Source organism: Cephus cinctus, unplaced genomic scaffold, assembly GCF_000341935.2.
Source record: "Cephus cinctus unplaced genomic scaffold, Ccin1 Ccin1_scaffold3202, whole genome shotgun sequence".
Classification (NCBI taxonomy): Eukaryota; Metazoa; Arthropoda; class Insecta; order Hymenoptera; family Cephidae; genus Cephus; species Cephus cinctus.
The window spans coordinates 298,891-319,434 of NW_014334501.1; the positions used below are offsets into that span (position 1 = coordinate 298,891).

Below are 20,544 nucleotides of genomic sequence, written 5' to 3' on the forward strand. Positions count from 1 at the left end.
TGTGTCACAGGAGAGAAACCGACGAGCGAAAGAATCCTGGCGCGGGCGCGGCTCGTCTCGAGCGTGTCGAGAGCACCATGGAAATAATGGAAATTATGCAACTCCCACGTCGAGAGCAATCCTTTTTCGCATCGCCCGTTTTCCTGGAGATCGGCCGATCGCTCGCCTAACGACGCGCGCGCATTTTTCCAATCCGATCGAACCGATCGTAAACGAGATCAGAAAAGGATTGAATCGTTACCGGCGCGGTGCGCTGTCCCGCACGAACGTTAGCCGGTCTCACTTATTTACCGAGTTTCCTATTTCTGGCTGCCGCTGGCTGGCGCTGGCACTGCAGTACTGCCGATCACGATTCCGTCGCTGCTTCCAGTATTGGTATCGGTACTCGTGGCACTGGTACTGGTACTCGTACCGGTACGTGCTCCTTTACCGCGCTCCCTGCGATCGGACGTATTTATGCCTTTGGTCGCGACTAAATCCACTGTCGTGGAACGAAAGTCTTGTCTTCTATCGCGACACACGTATCCTAGGCACGCGTGTGTATTGGACGTCGAGACCGACTAAGGACGCCGGACGATGGCAACGACGTCGATGGGGGCGACGACGCCAGATTGCTCGAGCGCGTGAGCTGGGTTTTCCTTATCTCGAGCTTTTCTACGGGCGACCATTTGCATCGGACATAAAGTACAAAACATATGGAAACCCGTTGCCTCGAGTGTCGTTCGACACTCTTGACACTCGATCGCCTGTACTTTGCCAACCACCACCACCATCTTTAATTATTCTCCAAGTCGACTTCAGAACCGGCAGAGCGGAACCGAACCTGCCGACAGCCATGGTCAAGTCTTACGGACGATTCTGTCCAGCCAAATTCAGACGGAATTGCGCACGACAATGGTCAGTCGAGAATAGGCAGTGCTAAGGCGTCACGGGAGACGCGTACCTGCTCGTACGCACGAGGCTGCTCGTGGCTGCTCGTGGTTGCTTAGGTGCCCAACAACGTCTTCTGGAAATTTCCGATTGTCAGAGCGCCAGGCCGGAGTCATTCCGGGACGAGCAACGTCCTGACGTTTGATTGACAGTTTAGCCAAGTTTATTGGTGTAGTCGCTGTACCTCGTAAGCACTCGTAAGGAGCAACGCTCCACGCGTACGGTAGAGAATATCGCGTAGATGATACATGTGCGTCAGGCATGTTTATGTCCTGACACCGCAGAATTTGTTACGCGCCATTACTCGGCACGGTGGCGCGCATAAAAATGCCTCGTAACTTGAGGCAGAAAAGTAGAGAGAGAGAGAGAAAGAAAGCGAAAGCAAGTTAAAAATTCGCTTGAATTCATATTCTGCGCCGTCGTGCAGATTCGCCGAAGGAGTCAGGATACTCGGGAGTTGTCTCGAAAGAATCGTCCTTCGAATTCTCCTTAGCAAGGACTCTGGCATCCTGCCATGCGACTAGTAGCCTGCTACGTTTTGGTGCATCCACTAAATCGTCCCGTGCCCGGAATGACGTCTACTCTGGAGATCAAAGAGACGACGGGAGAACTGGAGAAAGACTGCGACTAGTGGGAAATCTTTGGATTTCCAGGTGCCTGAATCAGGACTGAGAATACATTAAAATAAAGGAACGAGGAGGGAGAAACGAAGACTGCCGTAGATGGAAGATGGTAGATGGCAGAGCAATCGCATCTCTGACTCGTAGTCGTAATTCAGGCGGTTCGCTTCACTTAAATAAATATATCGAGAGCACCTCCATGTGTCTCTCTCTCTCTCTCTCTCTCTCTCTCTCTCTCTCTCTCTCTCTCTCTCTCTCCCCTCCTGTTCCCTATTCATTGCACTATTACCTCAAGTGCCGTATTTCATTGAGAGACAAGCGTCCCAGACTCGCGTCATAAGTTAGCACCGAGATAAGGGGCGAGGTGTTTGCTCCCCATAAAATTTCAAATGGCACATAAACGCACCTGTCTCCTGCTTATCTCTCTCCTCTCTCTCCTCTCTCTCTCTAAATATTTCTTACGATGACGCGTGGGTGGGCCACTCCTCGCAAAGTTACGCACTCGCAACCCCCGCTGCTCAATGTTGCACATTTTCCCCGAGGTCCATAGATATTCCCACGAAAGAACGCTCCCGTTCTGTCGTATCGTATCGTATTTACGCTTGCGATTCTCCTTCGGCCATATTGCAGCTCGTAAATTTTTCTTCGATTCGAAGCTCGACTCCGGACTTCACGGACGAGTCCAGCCGTTTTACGGGCATTCCGACCAGGCGACTCTCGTGCACTCTACCCCACCGAAGGAATCCCGGATAGCCCCAGTGTCACGATGAAAATAACACGACTGGAGCATAATACTCTTCAGGAGGAAAATGGCCCTTCGGCAAGCTGCTCTCCGAGCATTGGCGTTACTCGTAACCGAGGGAGAATGTGCTGGGTAACTCTGGTCCCCAGTGGGAATGTGGCAGAAATTAAAATGCATTACGAAATTAGGGGAGTCGTCGAGTGAGGGTGAAATTGAAGAATTCAGGGTTAGGTTAGGTTAGGTTGGACGAGTGTTATGGGGTTCGCTGTAAAATGCGGGACGCACTGCGGTCTATGAGAGAGTGCAGTTTTATCGTTATCCTGATGGGAGATCACTATGGGGGCATCTGCTTGTAAGAGGACTGATTGTGAGCGCGACTGTGCAGGCTATAAACGCGAAGACTGATTAACAGAGCGTGCGAAAGCAAATGATAAGCTTCTTCCAGATCTCTAGGATTATATTTCCGTAATCGGAAATTCGATATCATTTCGACAGAATTTCCGTCGTGGCATAGAAAACTTTTGGAGTGTGGTCGGATTTTATTTTTGGATCAATAAAGGGTAGCCAATCCCCGAACGATATTGGATTTGGTAACAAATGCCAGAAGGGTGCACAACCCTTTCCGTTTCTCATTGACCATGCATCAACCCCCCATACACGCGTTCCTGCACTGCTGCTCGATTTCCATGAGGTCATCAGAAAGAGCCACGCCAATTTAAGTCGAAAACAAATCGATCGCACCAGCGTTACTGGTTCCAGTTGCTGGAAAGCTGACGTCACTTCATATCTTCGCGCAGACGCAAAATTTCTTCTCGCGGAGCCTAAAGGATTCTTCCGGTGATCCTGGATGAATCGTATTAGGTATTCGTAACGCGTATAACCAGAGTCTCGTACACCTTTGGAATTTCAAGACATTCCGTCCTGAGGGTTTAGAATAATCCATAGTCCTGGAAGGGCGTCGACCAGACCGTGGAACAAGGACAGCAGGATCCCAAAACCACTGAGAAACGTGACTGGAACAACAAGAATCCTCAGACAAAGGAATTGCCTTCTCTCTTTCCTCTTTTCTGTAATTTCATTAAAAAATTGAAGACCAATCGATCCAATTCTCGTGTTCCCAGCAGCATCACGGGGACCAAACGGGGACCAATCCTGAAGTGTCTGACTACAGCAGGGAAGGATTGTCAATGTCGCGAACTCGCTAATGATTAACGCGAGCGGCCATGTAAGAGCGTCTTGTCGCGAGCAGAATGCGTAAAGCGCGTTCGCAGCGTGCGGAGGAGAGAGAGAGAGAGAGAGAGAGAGAGAGAGAGACATCATGTAGCCTAGTCAGTCGCACACTCGCGCAAGCAAATGAGCAAGCTGAGCGAAGCGCAAGAGCGAAGCGCAAAGGGAGTCGAGCGGCGGCCTGATGTTTGGCAAAATAAGACTACACGTATGCAATTACCAAGAGAGAAGAGAAGGACAGTCTGATCTTGCACTGGTTCTCGTACGTCGCTTACTTGGTTGCTTGGTTGCTTCTGGGAAGAAGTCGGCTCTCTCGTCTCTATACTCTCGATAGTCACACGTAGCTATAGGTATCTGGGTTCCTCCAGGTCGACCTCCATCACGCACTGTACGTAGTTCGTCCTGGCTGCGTGTACCTGAAGGATAGCCGAGGTCGTTCAGGAACGTCTCAATTAATTATTATAGATGAAGATTTATAGCGTGCAAATTGTTTTTACCACGAAGAAACGTGGAAATCGCAGCAGCTTTCTACGTTGGAAGGAAGGAGTCTAGGAATCCCATACCAGGATATAATATTCACCTAGACATAATACGTAGGTAGGTGCCTACCCAGAACACGTGAGAGAAGCACACCGTGTGTGCTAACAAGATCGGTGAGAAGCAAGTGGACTCGCCTTGTATAGGTTAATGTGCCGCGATATCCAGAAGGTATTTCCGCGCCGGCAAAATATGAACTCACGATGTCTATACTGATCTCTGCCCCGTCTTGCGCTTCCGTTAAATCAGCATTCACGAAAACGCTCTTTCCGCGAACCGTAGCGGCCGTGCTGAAAATTCGAAAATCCAAAATTCTGTATCGTGCGAATATTATTGTGTTTTATTGAATTCACGTCGTATCGATCGCCGACCGCGACGTGAATCGAGTGCTGAGAGGATCTTCGATTAGCAACTTCCGCCATGCTGATCTCGTTAGGAGTTGGCAACTTCTCTGCAAGCACGTGCCTCTTCGATTCTCTACGAGGGACGAATTCGAGAAGGTCCTCCTAGTTGGAGGAAGGCCAATGTCCTCCATACATAAACTCTCTCCGGCTATCTGAATCTTCCTTCGGAACGCCTATCTATTGTCTGGTTGGCCCGAGGGGCACAGGCATCTAGGCATCCACACACGTGTAATGTACCTTTTAACGAACCAAAGTGTCAGGTCGTTAAGACACATTGAAATCCGATAGGTCAATCCCAACGAAGTGGACCGGAACCTGCTCGTGGCGCCAGGAACTTTCCGAAACTCTTTGACGTTTGACCTCGAGTGACGATCCGTTTGCCTTGTTTCAGGTGATATCGAGGACTGCCTGGTGGCGCCCGTGTCCCAGGGCCAGTTCACCCCACTGCCCGAGGCTCTTTGCTGGGCCATCCTCGAGTTGACTTCCCAGAGGCAGGCGGCGACCCTGGACACTCTCCGAGCTGCCCTCAGGAACGCCTTCCCCGCCATGCAGAGACCCGGCAGGGAGCTGGTTTACGACGCCCTGGCGAAGCTGATGCAGGAGCGCAAGATCTATCACACCTCTCAAGGATACTTCGTCGTCACGCCGGAGACCCGAAGGCTCCGACGGGATTCCGGAAGCTCGCGTAGAAGTTCCCGGGAAGTGGGAAGCTCCAGAGGTCAAGGGGGGATGCTAATGAGCAACGACGAAGCTATGGCTCTGGTCCATGGGGAGATGCTCACCCTGAGGGACGGCGACGTCACTCATCAGGCTGTTCAGACCAACCTGGCTGACGTTATTTGCGGAGGTAGATGTCTTTCTCGCACTTGAGCCCACTGCAGTTTCGTAATAGCAAAGCGAATTGCTAAGAGATGAAGAAATTCTCTTGAAACGTTATGGCCCCCAGGTATATCTCGGCTTTTAGGCGAGGAGCACCGGAGAGTGTGTCACTGGTGCTTCTAACGGGTTTCCGAAGATGCACGTTAACGAACTAGAAAGGTGTTGTGCGTGCGCGAGTGTCACGCAATGCGCGACATTAACGATCCATTCGATCAGATTAATTATATCCATAGAGAGAAGCTCTGTTGTCTCTAGCGGTTCGAGGAGTCAATTTCAATTCGATCGGCCTCTCTTTCTTCACACACCCGTTGCTCGTTACCATGACAATAAACTCGAGATCTCTTCCGGGCCCGGTCAAGGTTCGCATTCGCTACGGTTTCACGCAGGGGAAAAAATAAAAGATAAAGAAGGACGAGATGATTTCGTGCGGCTATCCGTGCGAATCCTTCGGATTCACGTACGGAGACAGAGATGGGTCCAAACCTATAGTGGGACCATCAGCGCCGGTCTACGAACTTTCGAAAGTCCCCCCTTAGTTCTGTAGCGTGGACTGGTTGCAGACCCTGATTGACTACCTCTGACTCTGCCTCAAGGAAATTGGTTCGCGAACGGTTACAGTTAACCAATTCCACGTTGCGGTGTGACGTACTGGCCCACAAAGGAGAAGCAAATTGATCGGGCCCCGAGCGGCCGTCACAATGTGTCACACGCGGCATGGAAACTCTCGAATTTACATGGTTTTTGCCCCCGATCGCTTGATCCTCCCACTCACTCGGATGCATATACGTAGGATAATAAAAGACAGAGAAGACGCGAACCGTACCCAGCGGTGCCTGGAAAGCATTTAGTACAACAATATATTAGCTATTGGTCACGACATTGTCTACCGTTACGCGGTAGACACGCTGTCGAGATCGCGTGGAGGGCAGGGATCAACAACTACCACGTATAATCTACTCTCCTCCTCGTCGTCTCTCTTGCAGCTTGATCCACGCCTCGAATTTCTACCTGATTCTCACGGGGCCATCCGCATCGGTTACGAGCAGCCCGACACGATGCCCTACCTAGATCCTTCGCCACTCGGTTTCCTCAGAACGTGTTATGCCTTCGTTTCAGGTAATCCGAACGACAAGGTCCTCTTCGCCAGGTGCCGTTCCGTACCCGGACGCCTTGAGAGAAGACACTCCCTGCGCCTCTGGGGGTCGGCGAGACGCCTCCACAGGAGCGGCAGCTCACGATCCTTACCCCGAAGACCGGACAGGAGTGATACGTCGAGCAGCGCCGAATACGCTAGTACGGATAGCGCACCCCACAGTCCGACCAGTGAGTTGCGCCATGGGAAGGGTTGCTTTGGTCATGGGTGATCAGTGCGGAGTTATTTCCGAAATTCGATTCTCACGCATTTGCCGCGAGGCATCGGTTGGCTTTACGTAGAGAGTCTGGAGATCTAGAGATCAGCACTTGAACCATGGGGTAAACTTGTGGACTACTCTCTCTCGCTCTCGCTCTCTCTCTCTCTCTCTCTCTCTCTCTCTCTCTCTCTCTCTCTCTCTCTCTCTCTCTCTCTTTTTCTCTCTCTCTCTGTGGATGCTTCTAGTCACCCTTAGCTGGCAAACCCTTCCCAGTTCCCCATTTTCTCTCGCAACTATACCTATGTCTACCTCTGTTTCCTTCTTCAAGGCCTCTCGGGGATTTTTTCAGAGAAGATAGGTCTGCTGTCCAGGCTCTTTCGACGTAGCTCCCGCAGGAAGGGCACACCTCTGATGGGAACTTTCAGTGCCCAGTATCCACCGACTGAATGGTTCAATCCGCGAGTGGTGCATCTGCACAGCGTTGCGACGCAAACCAGAGCAGCTAGTCCATCGGTGAGCTTGACTTTTAAGCTTTACCTTCGAAATCAATTTAGAGAGCTCAATTGATACCTGACTTTTGGTCTTCTTCAGATGATGGAAGGTTTGAATCAGTCTCAGGCCAGTTTTCAAGTCTGGGATGACTCGAGCTCGGTACGATCTGCTACTCTACCCAGAAGACATCGTCGTCAAGCCAGTGGGGATTCGTCGAGTCTCTTGGCAAATTCGACACCGAGGAGTTCGAGACGTCACAGGTCTCCATGTTCGACTTTGCCGAGATCCAAATGTTCCAGCTTAAGTAGATGCACTTCAAGAGCCTCCGTATTACCACCCAGCAATAGTCAGGAGCCTTATCAGAACAGAAGCCAAGTTCAGAACGGCAAGACCTCGACGAACTCTTCGCCTAGTAGGAGCGGCGGCAGTTCTGGTTCTGTGAGAGCCACAAATGGCAGTCCTGCTAAGAATGCTACTTTAGGTAGATCAAGTACTCGTCACGGATCGAGAAGACCAAGTCACGACTCTACCGGAAGTGGCACCAAGTCGTCCAATAGTTCTCCGCAGCACAAGGTAAAGATCATTCATAGTTCTTCATACTTGGGTACGGACTCTGGCCTTTCTCTGTACTGACGTAAACGTCTCTATTTCAATAGACTCTGCAGAAAACGTCTTCCGGCCATTCTACACACTCCAGTGGGAAATCGACCTCCAGTGGCAAACTTTCCTCGTCGCCATTGAAATCGTCTACTCTGCCAGTCAAGTCTTCGCCTCTGAAGATCATTCAGCAGGGCTCATTGACTCCTCTCCAGGAAGCACAGAATTCGATAACCCTTCAGGTCTCTACGAACGTCAGTCCCGTGAGTCCGCCACAGGAGCAAAGATCGGTTCAGAGCAGCGTGACCTTGGCCTCGAACGCGACGAGTACAACGACCATATCGGGATCACCAGGCACCAAAATTTACGTTCACCAGAACAATTCGCCCATGAGATCGGTAATCACTTTCGAGAACGGCACGGGTAAAAATAATTCTGATAAAGAAGGCGGCACGAAAGAGAAGCAAGAGAGAGAACTAGTGGGTGAGAAGGTGTACAAGGGCAGAACGGAAGACAGTCCGGAGAAACTGTTCAAACCGAGCAAAGATGATTGGAAGCCAATAAAACTCGAAAGGCCGTCGTCTCTCTACGGGTCGAAGGACATAAGGCCAATTTTATCGGAGTCTGACAAGGAGAACAAACCGAAAGTCGAAGAAGACCCACCAAACAAATTAAAATTAACAAATCGCCTGAATAACAGTCAGGCTCACCTGATAGATGGGTCCACGCATAATATCGACAAAAATTCATTGGTTCACCCAAACGAGCTTCCGCCCTCCACTTTACCGACTTCTAAGAACACGAACGATGCAATGAACAACTCCCGGAAACTGAGCTTATCCCTTTCGAAAGATGCGCTGAGTTACAGAAATCTTCTACGTCCTGGATCGAAGAACAACATCGCCTCGAATCCGCCATCACCCACAAAATCCTTTGATGGCTTCGGCGGATCCTTTAATAATGTTTATATTGAGAATCTTGAGTCCAGCAAGCAGCGAGTTCCTCAGGGCTCTGAACCTAACCTAGAGAAGACTGTGAGCCGCAGTGATCTTTATTCCTATCCAAGTCTCAGCGACATGCAGGTTCAATTCACGAGTCTCGCCGCACAGAAAATCCTGAAAGGCTGTCCGATCAACAGTGTCGACACCCTCGTAGAAGTTAATATGGCTGCCGCCGAGAAACCCAATAACTGTGACGTCACCGTGCACACAGATTTCGGATTGGTATAAATTTCGCAAAATCCCTATAAGACCTCATAGGACGTCTCAGCTGAAGTAGTAATTCAGAGCCATTGGAAAAATCTAATGAACAGCGGTAAATGTTCCATTAGAAGAAAAGCAGATTTCATAGTCCAGTTCTAGTTTCCTGTAATATACCTAGAATCGAGCCTTACTTAACACTAAGACACAAAAGAAAAAGAAAAAAGAACGTTAAGTAACTATAGAAATTATGAAGAGCCGTGGAGGGCGATCTATACTATACGTAGTATAAAAATCCCATTTGTCATTCTCCATAATTCATCCCTCATTCATAAGTTTTACCATAAGATTCGCTTGGAGTATTTAATTAAGTTAACAGATCAGTTACGTAATCGATGAGTGATCATCAGGCAATTTCGTGATCGATCGTTGTTAAACAGTATTATACACTTCAATGCGTGTAACTCTGAGCGGAATCGGCAGTCTCTTCCCACAAAGCAAAGATTGATTGAGCTATCCTGCCCATCTTGCTCAATATAAAGTTCCAGATCAACTTCCGCTCATCCGTTTGCTCTCGTCCGCGGTTTTGCATCGCTTTACACCGCGAAAGCGATTTGTCAAAGCAGTTCTCTTCGCGGCCGGCGAGCCGACCAGCCGACCCGCGAACGACTATACCGAACCAGTGAAAAGTAATCTATCAAAAGATAAATAGTCTTAATCTGACTGATCCGAAGTCAATCGGGACGTTCAGCCTCATAAGATTCTCAATGTTGATTCTTGCCGGGCATTAGATTTTCATAAGAACGTCAAGGATTGCCGATTGAGAAGAATTCGATGATCGGGATCGTTCCAGAAATCGGATCAATCATTTTTGGACTGAAGAACTCAAATATGTCGGAACAACGTTCGATCACGCGTCAATCAAATTTCTAACTGGAAATTTAACAAAATCACGTAAAGAACGTAGAATGAAACACGTAAGATTATCACACCGAGAAGGTGGACCAACCTACCGAAATGAAGATCGAGTAAAGCAATTCATATTCCAGAATGAAATAGCGGACACTGCTATTAATTGAGGTTGTCTCGTTAGGAGACGAAGGTCGAGAAAAGAAAAGGAAGATATTCGCGAGGAAGGAGAACCTTCTCGGTAGGCCTAACTTACCACTTAGTGCAATCATAAATCTTATCTAAGTGCCAAAACCGTAGTACTTAATCGATCGCCTTGAGGAGCTCAATAAAAGGGCGTCCCCATTCTCCGTTATTATGGGAATGAAATATTAACCGATAATCGTAACTTTACACCTTTAACGAGTAGGAGATTAAGTAGATCGTACAGTATGTCCCGATAATAACGAAAAAGTACTCGGCCCGCTGCGCTCGAGAATATTTGTACATTATTACCATGCATCATAATTATATTATTAACCGATGCTAACGAGAATCGCGCGTCCTTCTTTAATTAGCAGTTGCGTCCGTCGAGCGCACGACGCTTTCTTTTCTTTTCTCTCCCCTTTTTTTTATCAAAACTAACTTGTAGAGTGTCATTGTATAATCTTATTATCTTATTATAAATATAACAACGAAAGTACCATTCTAATTAACGAGCTATCCCTCACTCCAAAAAAAAAAGAGTATTTATAATATATTTTGTAATCCATACTCCCAGTCAATTGATTCACCTACAGAGACCAGATTATCCCTTTTCAAAGTAATATCCTCTGGTCACTGTAATATTTACTACTATCGTAATAGCGAAGGTACGATACGTATACGAGATACATCTCTTTTTTACTTTGTAAATTATTTACTTCTTGTGAACAGCCCACATCACCGACAGGTACGATGCTGCCGTTTTTATTATCTGAAAGTTACAACAAGTTTTCGTACCAGACCTACTCGATTTTGCAGTTTAGCACAGTGGCTACTTACTTGCGTGAAGTTCTCCAAAGACATAGGAAAAAATTTTCCAGCTGTAACGACCAACGGCCGTTCTGCCCTAATCGCGATTAACATTAGGGCTTTACTTAGCGAAGGTGGCAACTCGTACCATTTCATTTTGTATATGGCACTTCGAATGGCTGTACTCTAAATATTACGAAATATATGTTATCTTATCTTTAATTCAGATTTTTCCAAAAAAAAAAAAAATAAATTCACATAAATCGGCTCACCTTAGATGACAAATAATCCCCAGTAACAGAATATATGAGTATCTGTTGAAGCATCGCAATTAGGAGGAGTAGAAACTTGAGAAATACTTTAATATTACCCGATTCTATAGCCTATTAAAAATGATAAATAATTATGCGTATAATTAAAATATGCGATATGATTGATGAATACATGATTCACGTACTAATAGTAATCCAAATCCTGATAGACAAACGTTCAAGCTGGCTACTAGGAGTTGACTAAGAGTTATTTGGCTATAACAATCCTCGATCAGGTCGCACAAACTGAATCAAGACAACAGTATCTCGTATGATACTAAAGAAAAATGCAATTTAAAAAACGAAAACTCACTCGATCAGTTTCGAATGTCTCTTGATCGCAGCAGCCACCTTCTTCTCAGTTTCCTCCAGCGCCGTTTCCGATGAATGTAAATTTTCAAAATATTTTCTATAAAAAGACAATAGCTCTGGTTGTTGCTTCCAGTTTCACTGTACATTATCTGACATTTACAAACCGTAAAATCTCCAATTGACCGCAAACGTGGAAAACTGCAGTCACGAGTAGACTGTCCACTGCTGCACTACTCACTGCTATTGAACATCCTATTATCACTTGAAACGTAAGTAGCATCTATCTCGAAACAAGCATAATGCATTACGCAGCTAGTAAAAAGTTAATATTTATAATAGAGACATATTTGTTATTAGACGTATAGTATACTTCGTAATTTGGAGTAGAGTGCATCTCGAACGGATACCAAGAGGGCATCGGAAATGCATTACTCGCATCTATTTGCATTTTTGAACTTTTTCTGGAAACAGCCGCCACCACTGTAGCGGTCCAAGCCACAAGTGCGAGGGCGGTGTAGGCGATGAAAAATATCCTTGGAATATTGGCATGCAAGAGCATAATATTCTCGCTTTGAAGTACGTCTCCGTGAATGGGACCCCTTCCCTTTAGACTTATCCAATCGAATTTCATGAGCGACAGTACTCTTGAGAGTGGTTTCGAATAAATCTTTATCAGAATGCACTTTATGAAGATTTCGGTAAATATCAGATTTATACTGAGATTGTCCACGAGCAGATCGTAGTTGTCCATCACACTGATAGCGCCGGCCATCATTCCGCAAATGACAAGGGTGAACGTTGTTGCGTTGTAATAATAAGACACGTTCAAAAGAAGCGTTGGCGGTTCCATCGGCCAGATTCCCGTGAAGACCATTAATGTGCGCAAATTGCGAACGCACCAGGAGTAAGAGGCTTGACCTTCCTTAAGGCCTTTGCAATTTCCAGTTGGTGACAGACTATGTACCGTCATCGCAATGGTTTAAAGTGCAGCAATGCAATATGACGATTCTACTTTTAAGTAAGGTAGGATCGACCGTTGCTTTTTTTGTAAAAAGTCTTTCTGACAGTACGAGCCTATCGCAACTGAGAGCTTCGCCGAGAAATCATTGATGTCGATAATACATTATAGGTGAGTACAGATACCGAATCACATACAATTGAACTGATCATTATTCTCAGGAATAAGTAATGCTTCAGCTCGTTTCATAAAGTCTCGTTCCACCATTATTCTATAAGAAATGTGACATTTGCGAACAGAAAAATGGAATAGGTTTTCACATTACTATTCATAAGGGAATTGTTCTACCATGGTCTTCGATCAATTCGTAATTCTGTCGCAACCTGCAATCCAGTCTGTACCACGTCCTCGAGAACAGTATCGTTTCATGGGTATATGCCACATGCTTTTAATATTAATGTCAACGTGTGCTTCATACATGGTTCTTCTATTTTTAATATAATTCGACGGCGAGCTTTTTCTCGAACTTTCTCGAACAGCATTCCAGTGCCGAGACGATACTGCCAATAATAAGACTCTGTTCAGTGGAAGCAGTGACTAATTTATTTTGTTCAAATATCGTTATCAGTGATAGTATTCAAATTTAAAAGTGCAAGCTAGTAGCGACGCTTAGGATCTAACGTCACATTTTAACTAAAGGTAGATTCTCAAATTCACTGTCAATATTACGCGAATTTTTGCGTCTCAATGTTGCATGCAGATAGACAGAGAGATGATGAATACTCCAAGTACTGACAATAAATTTTGAAACGTATCCTACAGGATGTATTCTTTTTAGCGTTTTTGAAATCTGTTCCGTTCGATGTGGGAAGGTATCTTTATGTGCTTCAGAGAATTATAAATATGTTTGAAAATGAGCCGAAAGCAATAAGAATATCGTTGTTTCTCTGTTTATCGAATGCATTTGATCGAGATACAACGATGCTCTCAGGGCTCTGGACTGATTTTCGAACACACCTACAGTGCTGCAAACCACTTGGGGCCCAGTCACATACCCCAAACGCGCGTTCGAACGTGAACTGTCGGCCAGTAGTGCAACGCAACATAGAATTCACCTTGTGTTATTGGTCGAAAGTTGCGTTCAAACGCGTGTTTGACGAGTGTGACTGGGCCTTTACAAAAGCTACAAAAAACAGGCCTAAAATTTGCGTTTCTTCCTTCCTTTTCTTTAGGCTTGCTCCTCCGACGAGATCTGTCAATAAAATTTGCATTATGACTTTGTTTAAAACTAGACCCTCATACAGGCACCAGCGCTTGGACGAAGGATTTTGATTAGTGGCAAGTGACAATTTTTCTCCCAACACCTGGTATCCACCAATTAAAGTACTCCGTTCGAGCCTTAGAGCCTGAGTATCCTTCCTTTCTTTTATTATGGCTGCCTTCTTCAATGAGGAGATATGCCAGGCCTTATGGGAATTTAGCCTAAGAAATTTTGACACATTCTGTGAATAGATACATATTGGAAAGGAAACCCTATTGGTGCTGTAAACAGCGCCTCTAGCGTTGAATGAAGTGACATGTGATGTGCCGAGCTTAAGAAATTTAATTTTGTGTAAAAAGTAATATTATACATATAAAATAGAGTTGACAAATGACCCGCGCTTATAATTTACGATTATAAGTTTTTATATACTACAAATTTATGCTATTTTACATTATACAGTTTATGAAACCACCTTAATATTAACGTAAAAAAAAAGCAATTCACGTTCAAACGAAAATTATATTAACGACCAATGTGCGATGCAATGTACGCACAGCTAAAAGTTGTTGGATTATTGGGACACTCTCATTAGTCCATCCGCTGTGATTCACACCAGTCGACTCTAACGCCAATCCACGCCGTAAGTCAAACTTAGGAATTTTCATGTGGAACGCCATTAAGAACGGTTGAGTAAAACCCCGACTTCTGTGGATTATAAGAGGACCGAGAATAATTATTCTCGTTCAGAGTCTGGAGACGGTTGAACTCTTAGAGACAACACAGAAGTAATTACTTAGTCTAATCAATTTTTCTGCAGTTCGGATCAACCCAACGTTCGAAGTAAATCATCCTGATGGGAAGAAAAGGTAAGCAGCCAACTATTGTCTGACTTTGTGATATATGCAATTTTTGCCCCTCTTGCGTCATGCTTTAACTCTAGTCGAAGGCAAGACTACAGATGAAATAGTTTCAGAAAATTTTGTAAAATAAATACTTGATATAGGGAAAAAAAAGTCGCAGGAGGAATCTGCTTCAACGACAGGTTCTTCGTCAAGACCAGAACAGCAACCACCACAGCCACAACAGCAACAACGTGGCCCACCACAGTCACAACAGGAACAACGTGGCCCACCACAGCCTTTACCACAGCATGGAGAAAGAGCATCGGGAACAGCAGGTAGTAGCACAGGAATTGGAAGAGGACGATCTAGAGGAAGAGGTGATGGAAGAGGGAGAGATGTAGGAAGAGGTGAAGGTGATGGAAGATGGAGAGGTGAAGGAAGAGGCATAGGAGGAGGTGTAGGAAGAGGTGCAGGTGATGGAAGAAAGGAAAGGGAATTAGGTGAAAGTCTACAGAGAACCAGTCTGGGAGATCAAGGGGTTAGTACTGTAGCTCCAGAATCGGGTCAGAGTTATAGACAAGAACAGGGTCGTGGTGGCAGAGGGAGAGGTGCAGGACAAGAACAACGCACCGAAAGACCACCTCATCTGTACCAGGCTCAGGTAAACTCCGAATACACTTTTCAAGTGACAACCATCTAATTAATAAAAATGTTTACATCCTATTTAATAAAATTTATCTCATGCCTCTATCAGCCACCACAGCAAATTCCTCGAGTACCTACTAGCCCACCACAAGAAACATCAAAAGCATCAAAACCATCACCTAGACCAACTCCAGCAGCAATGCCAATGCGAGAACCACCTCGCCAGGTATGATAGAATGTTATAAGCCAAATTAATAGTCATGTCACCCTTATTGACACATAATCATTTTTCAGGCGGTTGTAGCGCCTCCTCGCAAAATTCAAGGATCTGGAATGTCTCTTCCTATACCTGTAAGAAAGAACCCACTAAAGGCTGGAACAAAAGGACGTCCGATAGAAGTAGAGACCAATATGATATCTATAAATTTTGGACCAAAGTTTAATACGAACGCCATTCACTATGACGTAGATTTTAAGCCAGACAAACCCAAGTTTTTGTTGAAACTCGCTTATGAAGCAGCTAGAAAAAAATATTTTCCTAACCGTTTTCCAGCGTATGATGGAAAGAAGAATTTATTTAGTGCCAACGACTTACCTTTTGGAAACGAGGTAGAATCAAACTCCAGAATATTATTTTCATGCATTTATACGTGACTTAAGACTAATTTATTTGTTAACAGATGTCTTGTGATATAACGGTGTTTGATCCTGAAAGACAGCAAGAGAGAAACGTAAAAGTCACCATTAAAAAAGTGAACACAATTGATCTGTCATGGTTACGCAATGTGCAACCTGGTATTGTCGAACGAGATCAATTAGGCATGCAAGTGCTTGACGTTATTTTACGATGTGGAGCAGCGGCGCGCAGCGTAACGGTAAGGTTCAAATTATCAAGATTGCCCTTCGTTTTTTAATTAAAAAATGTTTGCTGACGGTAATAATATGTGTAGGTGGGTAGAAATTTGTTTCAACAACCCAAAGGACAGGTTGTATCTTTGAGCGGAGGCTTAGAACTTTGGGTTGGCGCCTTTCAATCAGCAGTATTAGGCTGGAAGCCTCTTCTGAACATTGATGGTAATTAAATAACTAATAAATAATAAAGATAATTGCTTATAACACAAAGATTTTGCATACAGTGGCCCACAAAGGATTTCCCACTGCACAAAACATAATTGAGTTAATGAAAGAGCTTGCCGGTGGTGGTGGTGGAGGAGGAGGCGGTAGATACCGGCAGGAAAGGCCAAGAGAAATCGGCCCGGAAGACATAGAACGAGCAAAATATGACATTGAAAAGTTTTTGAAGGGGCTTAAGGTTGTGTATGAGATACCAGGATTGCCAACCTCACGACGTACTCAACGCGTAAATGGATTAGTAGAGTGTGCACAGAATTATAAATTCAAACTGGATGATGGAAAAGAAACGACTGTCTTCGAGTATTATAGAACCAGTAGAAATTATACTTTGCGATTTCCCAGAATGCCTTGTCTCTGGGTAGGCTCTAGGGAACGATCCGTTTGTTATCCCGCTGAGGTAAAGTATTCATTTAGCCCTTGACGTGACACACATAATTTACTTTAAACATTTTACACAGCTCTGCACTCTTGCGCCCGGTCAAGTATTGACTAGAAAAATGGATGAGACGCAGACTTCTAAAATGATCAGGGAGGCTGCAACTAGTACCGAAGAACGCAAACGGAAAATAATAAATGCAGTAAGAAATTATATATACATATTTCTAGTAACATAGAATTTCAGTACCTTAAAATTTACCAATTTACAGTTCAACAACATGAATTATAACAACGATCCTAGTGTGAAAGAATTTGGACTCTCAATCGGTGGTGGCCTCGAGAAGGTAGCAGCGCGTGTGTTGGATCCACCGGACATTCTATATCAAAACGCTAGTCGTCCAGTCCAAGTCCGAAAAGGCGTTTGGCGTGCAGACAAATTTCTTAATCCTGCTCACTTACCAGAGTACAGTTGGACGATCCTCAATCTGAACGAGAGATTCGTTCGAGAACGTGACATTTATCAACTTCACGACGAATTATGCAGAGTTGGTTCGTATTCCGAAAAAAAAAATGATGATAACATCTTTTAAGCGATGTTTCTTTTAATCTATTATAATACACAGGAAAAGTATATGGCATGGAGATTGGAGCAGCTAAAACTCCATTCTGCAACCTCAACGCTCGTAACTTCCGAGACATTGTTAACTTTTTTGAAAAACAAAAAGAACAGCAAATACGACTTGTTATAGTAATTGTTCCGGATTCGGGCAATACCTACAGTAAGTAAAAAAAAAAAGAATTCAGTTTTTCAGACCCCATATTTATGTATTACTTTCGTATATTTGTATTTTAGGCAAAGTAAAGCAAGTCGCAGAACTTCGTGTCGGATGTTTAACGCAATGTGTTAAATCACGGACTATTTCAAGACTCTCTGAAGCAACAGTGGGAAATATTCTTTTGAAGATTAATTCCAAGCTCAATGGAATTAATCATACATTCATTACGAGAACGAAGTACGTGGTACACCTTTACTTTTAAAATTAATGCTATGATGTTAATATTCCTATTTTATTTACCCCTTCGTAACTTTTTTTTTTGTAGACCTCGTGTCCTTCTAGAGCCCTGTATGATAGTCGGAGCAGATGTAACGCACCCTTCGCCAGACGCCATGGACATTCCATCAATAGCAGCCGTAATTATTTATCTTTACCTTATTGTTTGTTTAATCATAATCAATTCAATGTTTCTTTTTTTTCCTGTTTTCATCTAGGTGGCCGCCAGTCACGATCCGAGAGTGTTTAAATTCAGCATTGAAATTCGTCTTCAACCACCAAGAGAAGAGATAATTCTTGACCTCGAAGAAATAATCCGAATTCAATTGCGCATTTTTCACAGGAAAACAGGATATATTCCTCGTAAAATTATTTTCTATCGGTAATTCTCCTCAGACGTCAATTCAAAAAAGTAAATTCGAGACTGCCGCTTAACATTATTCTTAAAATTTCAGAGATGGGGTCAGTGAAGGGCAATTCTCAATGGTAATGAATAACGAATTGAGGGCTATTCAGCGAGCCTGCCAATCTATGCAAAAGGATGGCGGATATAAACCACCAATCACTTTCCTTGTAGTGCAAAAAAGACATCATGTGCGTCTCTTTCCAACCTCTCCACAGAATTCCGATGATTGGCACAAGAATAAAAACGTGCAGGCTGGGACGGTGGTAGATACCAAAATAACTCATCCGTCCCACATAGACTTCTACCTTGTGTCACATGCGAGCATACAGGTAAACTTTTAAATTCTCCAATTCTTTCATTAAACTTTTAAAATGTTGAATTCTTTTAGGGAACTGCACGACCTACGAAGTACAGATGTCTCTGGGATGACAGCGATATGTCGGAAGATGAAATCGAGGAACTGACTTATTATTTGTGCCACATGTTCTCACGATGCACGCGATCGGTCAGCTACCCAACACCCACCTATTATGCCCATCTTGCTGCATTTAGAGCACGAGCTCTTACCCAAGAGTAAGTACAACTAAACTATATTTTCATTGATTTTAAACTTTGCACAGTGTTTGCTCTCGTCGAATCCGCATGCAGTAAGTATGTGGGGAGCAACTAGCAGAATGTTCGATTGAACTGAAAATTCTTTTTATTTTAGGGTGAATATCAATTTAAATAATCTATCCGAGGAACAGCGCACTAAACTGACGCTGAACGAGAAAATCCTTGAAAATCCTATGTTCTTCGTGTAGAGATTTCGATAGCATTTCACGATGACCTGCATGTCAGCATATCCATGAAATAATAAGCCGTACGCACGGTACTCTTTTTGCATCTTTAAGGGAGAAAATGAAGAGATCCTTTGCACCGTGGTAAAGATGAAATATCGGAGTTCTGCTACAAGAAAAATTTGATTGATTTAAATGATTGTATCAACTTTTACGTACAGATATTTTATATGTCAGAATATTATTGCCTTATATTAGCTGAACAGCCATTAGTATATTTTAGTTTAAAAAACTAATTCGAATTTTTAAATCTCTTTAATTGTTGATTTCCAAAGAACTTACGCAGAACGTTCGTGATATATTATCAAAGTGCAAAGGAAATAGGTTATATTGATATCTATACATATTTAATTTCTAAAGAAATGAAATTACGTTTTTGAAAATATGATATTCATAATTTAAACTTTATTCCTCACTTTCTATATATGTTATGAGGGTTATTTAGGAAATTGAACTGACTGAAGTTAGCTTATTCGTTGGTACAACACTCGTGGGGCGTGCATGAAGATCTACTCTTGTACACTAGAGTATCATTTTGTCTCTATGTACCGACCTACGTTCGACATAAGCAGACCAATACTCTAAAGTACAAAAGTAAGGTTTTGGAACATGCCCTTGAATAATCCTTTGCATATATGTTATTATATTGTGTACCTATTTTAACACTATATTGTATTGCTTATAAATAAAACGTTATCTCAACCAATTGTTCGTGATAGAAGTTTCGCTTTCGTTTAGATTTCTGCCAAATTATTCGTTTTCACTGGCAAATGTAATCAGGTGTTGTGTACCCGACGAGTATTAACTAATATTTTACTAATCGTTCAGATCGAAAATCGCGCGTGTCCTGTGAGGCGTATCATCGAAAAGTCCAAGAAGAAACAGCAAATAAGGTGAGTTCGTTAATCCTATAAAAAGATAAAGTTTCCATCACTGTGTACACTGCGGGACATTAATGCCGTCCTTGGGTGGAGCTAGTAGGAAGCGGGAGTAGGGCGACCGGCAGTAGCGACTGGTGGCGAGCAAGCCAGGCCGCCGCGTAGAGAGGGTAGCCTATTCCCCTCGCTAGGGACGGCATGTCTGTCCAGACTCCAGGCGTCCCGTATAAGAGTGTCTCAGACAATTTCATACAGATACCGCATAAGTCCCTCTCACTCGCAGTTAGTGGAGTCCCAGAGATAGCCCACACTGTGTATAAGAGCGTCTCACTTGCGCCTAGCGCTAGTCGCCCATAAGACCCTCTCACTCGCTGGCAGCAGTGGCCTAGCGCGATCACGACTGAAAACATCATCTTCCAACAGCTTTATATTTTGCGGCTTACAGGAAGTATTGATAAATTTTCTTCGTAGATGAAATCGATGTTCAGGAATGTATCTTGCAAGAAGTCTCATGATCAATGTCCAGATTATTAATTAGTTTAAAGCTAAGGAAAATATCGATGCGCATTTATTGGGGGTGAGGATTAGACGGAGATAAATAAAAGAGTAAACGGAACCTAACAATATGCACGCCCTTTTTCTAC

At 44.1% G+C, this 20,544-nt stretch overlaps 3 protein-coding genes across 11 annotated transcripts in view; 2 read left to right on the forward strand and 1 right to left on the reverse strand.

Annotated features, from left to right (window-relative positions):
- LOC107274495 (storkhead-box protein 2) overlaps positions 1-11,103 on the forward strand; it is a 74,283-nt gene extending 63,180 nt beyond the window's left edge. For 2 of the 5 annotated variants that reach the window (XM_015753702.2, XM_015753701.2), the window contains exons 4-8: positions 4,852-5,307; positions 6,456-6,662; positions 7,020-7,204; positions 7,283-7,756; positions 7,840-9,009. In XM_015753702.2, the coding sequence (XP_015609188.1) occupies positions 4,852-5,307; positions 6,456-6,662; positions 7,020-7,204; positions 7,283-7,756; positions 7,840-9,009 (2,492 nt within the window). Of the gene's footprint in view, positions 1-4,851; positions 5,308-6,455; positions 6,663-7,019; positions 7,205-7,282; positions 7,757-7,839 lie in introns of all 5 variants that reach the window. The other 3 variants (XM_025091744.1, XM_025091745.1, XM_015753703.2) reach the window with 3 other exon arrangements.
- On the reverse strand, positions 10,482-13,794 carry LOC107274497 (odorant receptor 4). Of its 2 annotated transcripts, XM_015753705.2 has the most exons (7): positions 11,875-13,794; positions 11,669-11,784; positions 11,506-11,601; positions 11,339-11,438; positions 11,154-11,264; positions 10,912-11,067; positions 10,482-10,843 (listed from the first exon to the last, which is right to left on the reverse strand). In XM_015753705.2, exons 1-7 carry the CDS (start codon positions 12,472-12,474, stop codon positions 10,787-10,789), a joined length of 1,236 nt encoding a protein of 411 aa, XP_015609191.1. In that variant the 5' UTR covers positions 12,475-13,794; the 3' UTR covers positions 10,482-10,786. The 2 variants fall into 2 exon arrangements, with proteins under 2 accessions (XP_015609191.1, XP_015609190.1); XM_015753704.2 differs by having other exon boundaries at positions 10,840-11,067.
- Positions 13,795-14,056: 262 nt separating this feature from the next.
- Positions 14,057-19,728, forward strand: LOC107274494 (protein argonaute-2). 4 transcript variants are annotated; one of them, XM_015753700.2, is made up of 17 exons: positions 14,057-14,592; positions 14,730-14,813; positions 14,844-15,229; positions 15,323-15,439; positions 15,508-15,822; positions 15,894-16,088; positions 16,164-16,287; positions 16,350-16,744; positions 16,806-16,925; positions 16,995-17,274; positions 17,349-17,504; positions 17,579-17,738; positions 17,827-17,917; positions 17,996-18,159; positions 18,233-18,512; positions 18,572-18,756; positions 18,893-18,986. In XM_015753700.2, the coding sequence occupies exons 1-17, from the start codon at positions 14,580-14,582 to the stop codon at positions 18,984-18,986; spliced, it is 3,159 nt and encodes a 1,052-aa protein (XP_015609186.1). In that variant the 5' UTR covers positions 14,057-14,579. The 4 variants fall into 4 exon arrangements, with proteins under 4 accessions (XP_015609186.1, XP_015609184.1, XP_015609185.1 ...); XM_015753698.2 differs by having other exon boundaries at positions 14,059-14,366; positions 14,544-14,592; positions 14,730-15,229; XM_025091743.1 differs by having other exon boundaries at positions 14,394-14,411; positions 14,544-14,592; positions 14,730-15,229.
- The last annotated feature ends 816 nt before the right edge of the window (positions 19,729-20,544 follow it).

Bases quoted from the DNA above. Each gene is read 5' to 3' on its own strand.
- LOC107274494 (XM_015753698.2), top strand. The intron at 15,230-15,322 runs GTAAACTCCGAA...TGCCTCTATCAG, and splicing joins CTCATCTGTACCAGGCTCAG to CCACCACAGCAAATTCCTCG. The intron at 16,745-16,805 runs GTAAAGTATTCA...CATTTTACACAG, and splicing joins CCGTTTGTTATCCCGCTGAG to CTCTGCACTCTTGCGCCCGG.
- LOC107274497 (XM_015753704.2), bottom strand. From the start codon at position 12,474: ATGACGGTACATAGTCTGTCACCAACTGGAAATTGCAAAGGCCTTAAG. The intron at 11,785-11,874 runs GTATACTATACG...GTTTCGAGATAG, and splicing joins ACTCTACTCCAAATTACGAA to ATGCTACTTACGTTTCAAGT. The intron at 11,265-11,338 runs GTACGTGAATCA...CATTTTTAATAG, and splicing joins CAGGATTTGGATTACTATTA to GCTATAGAATCGGGTAATAT.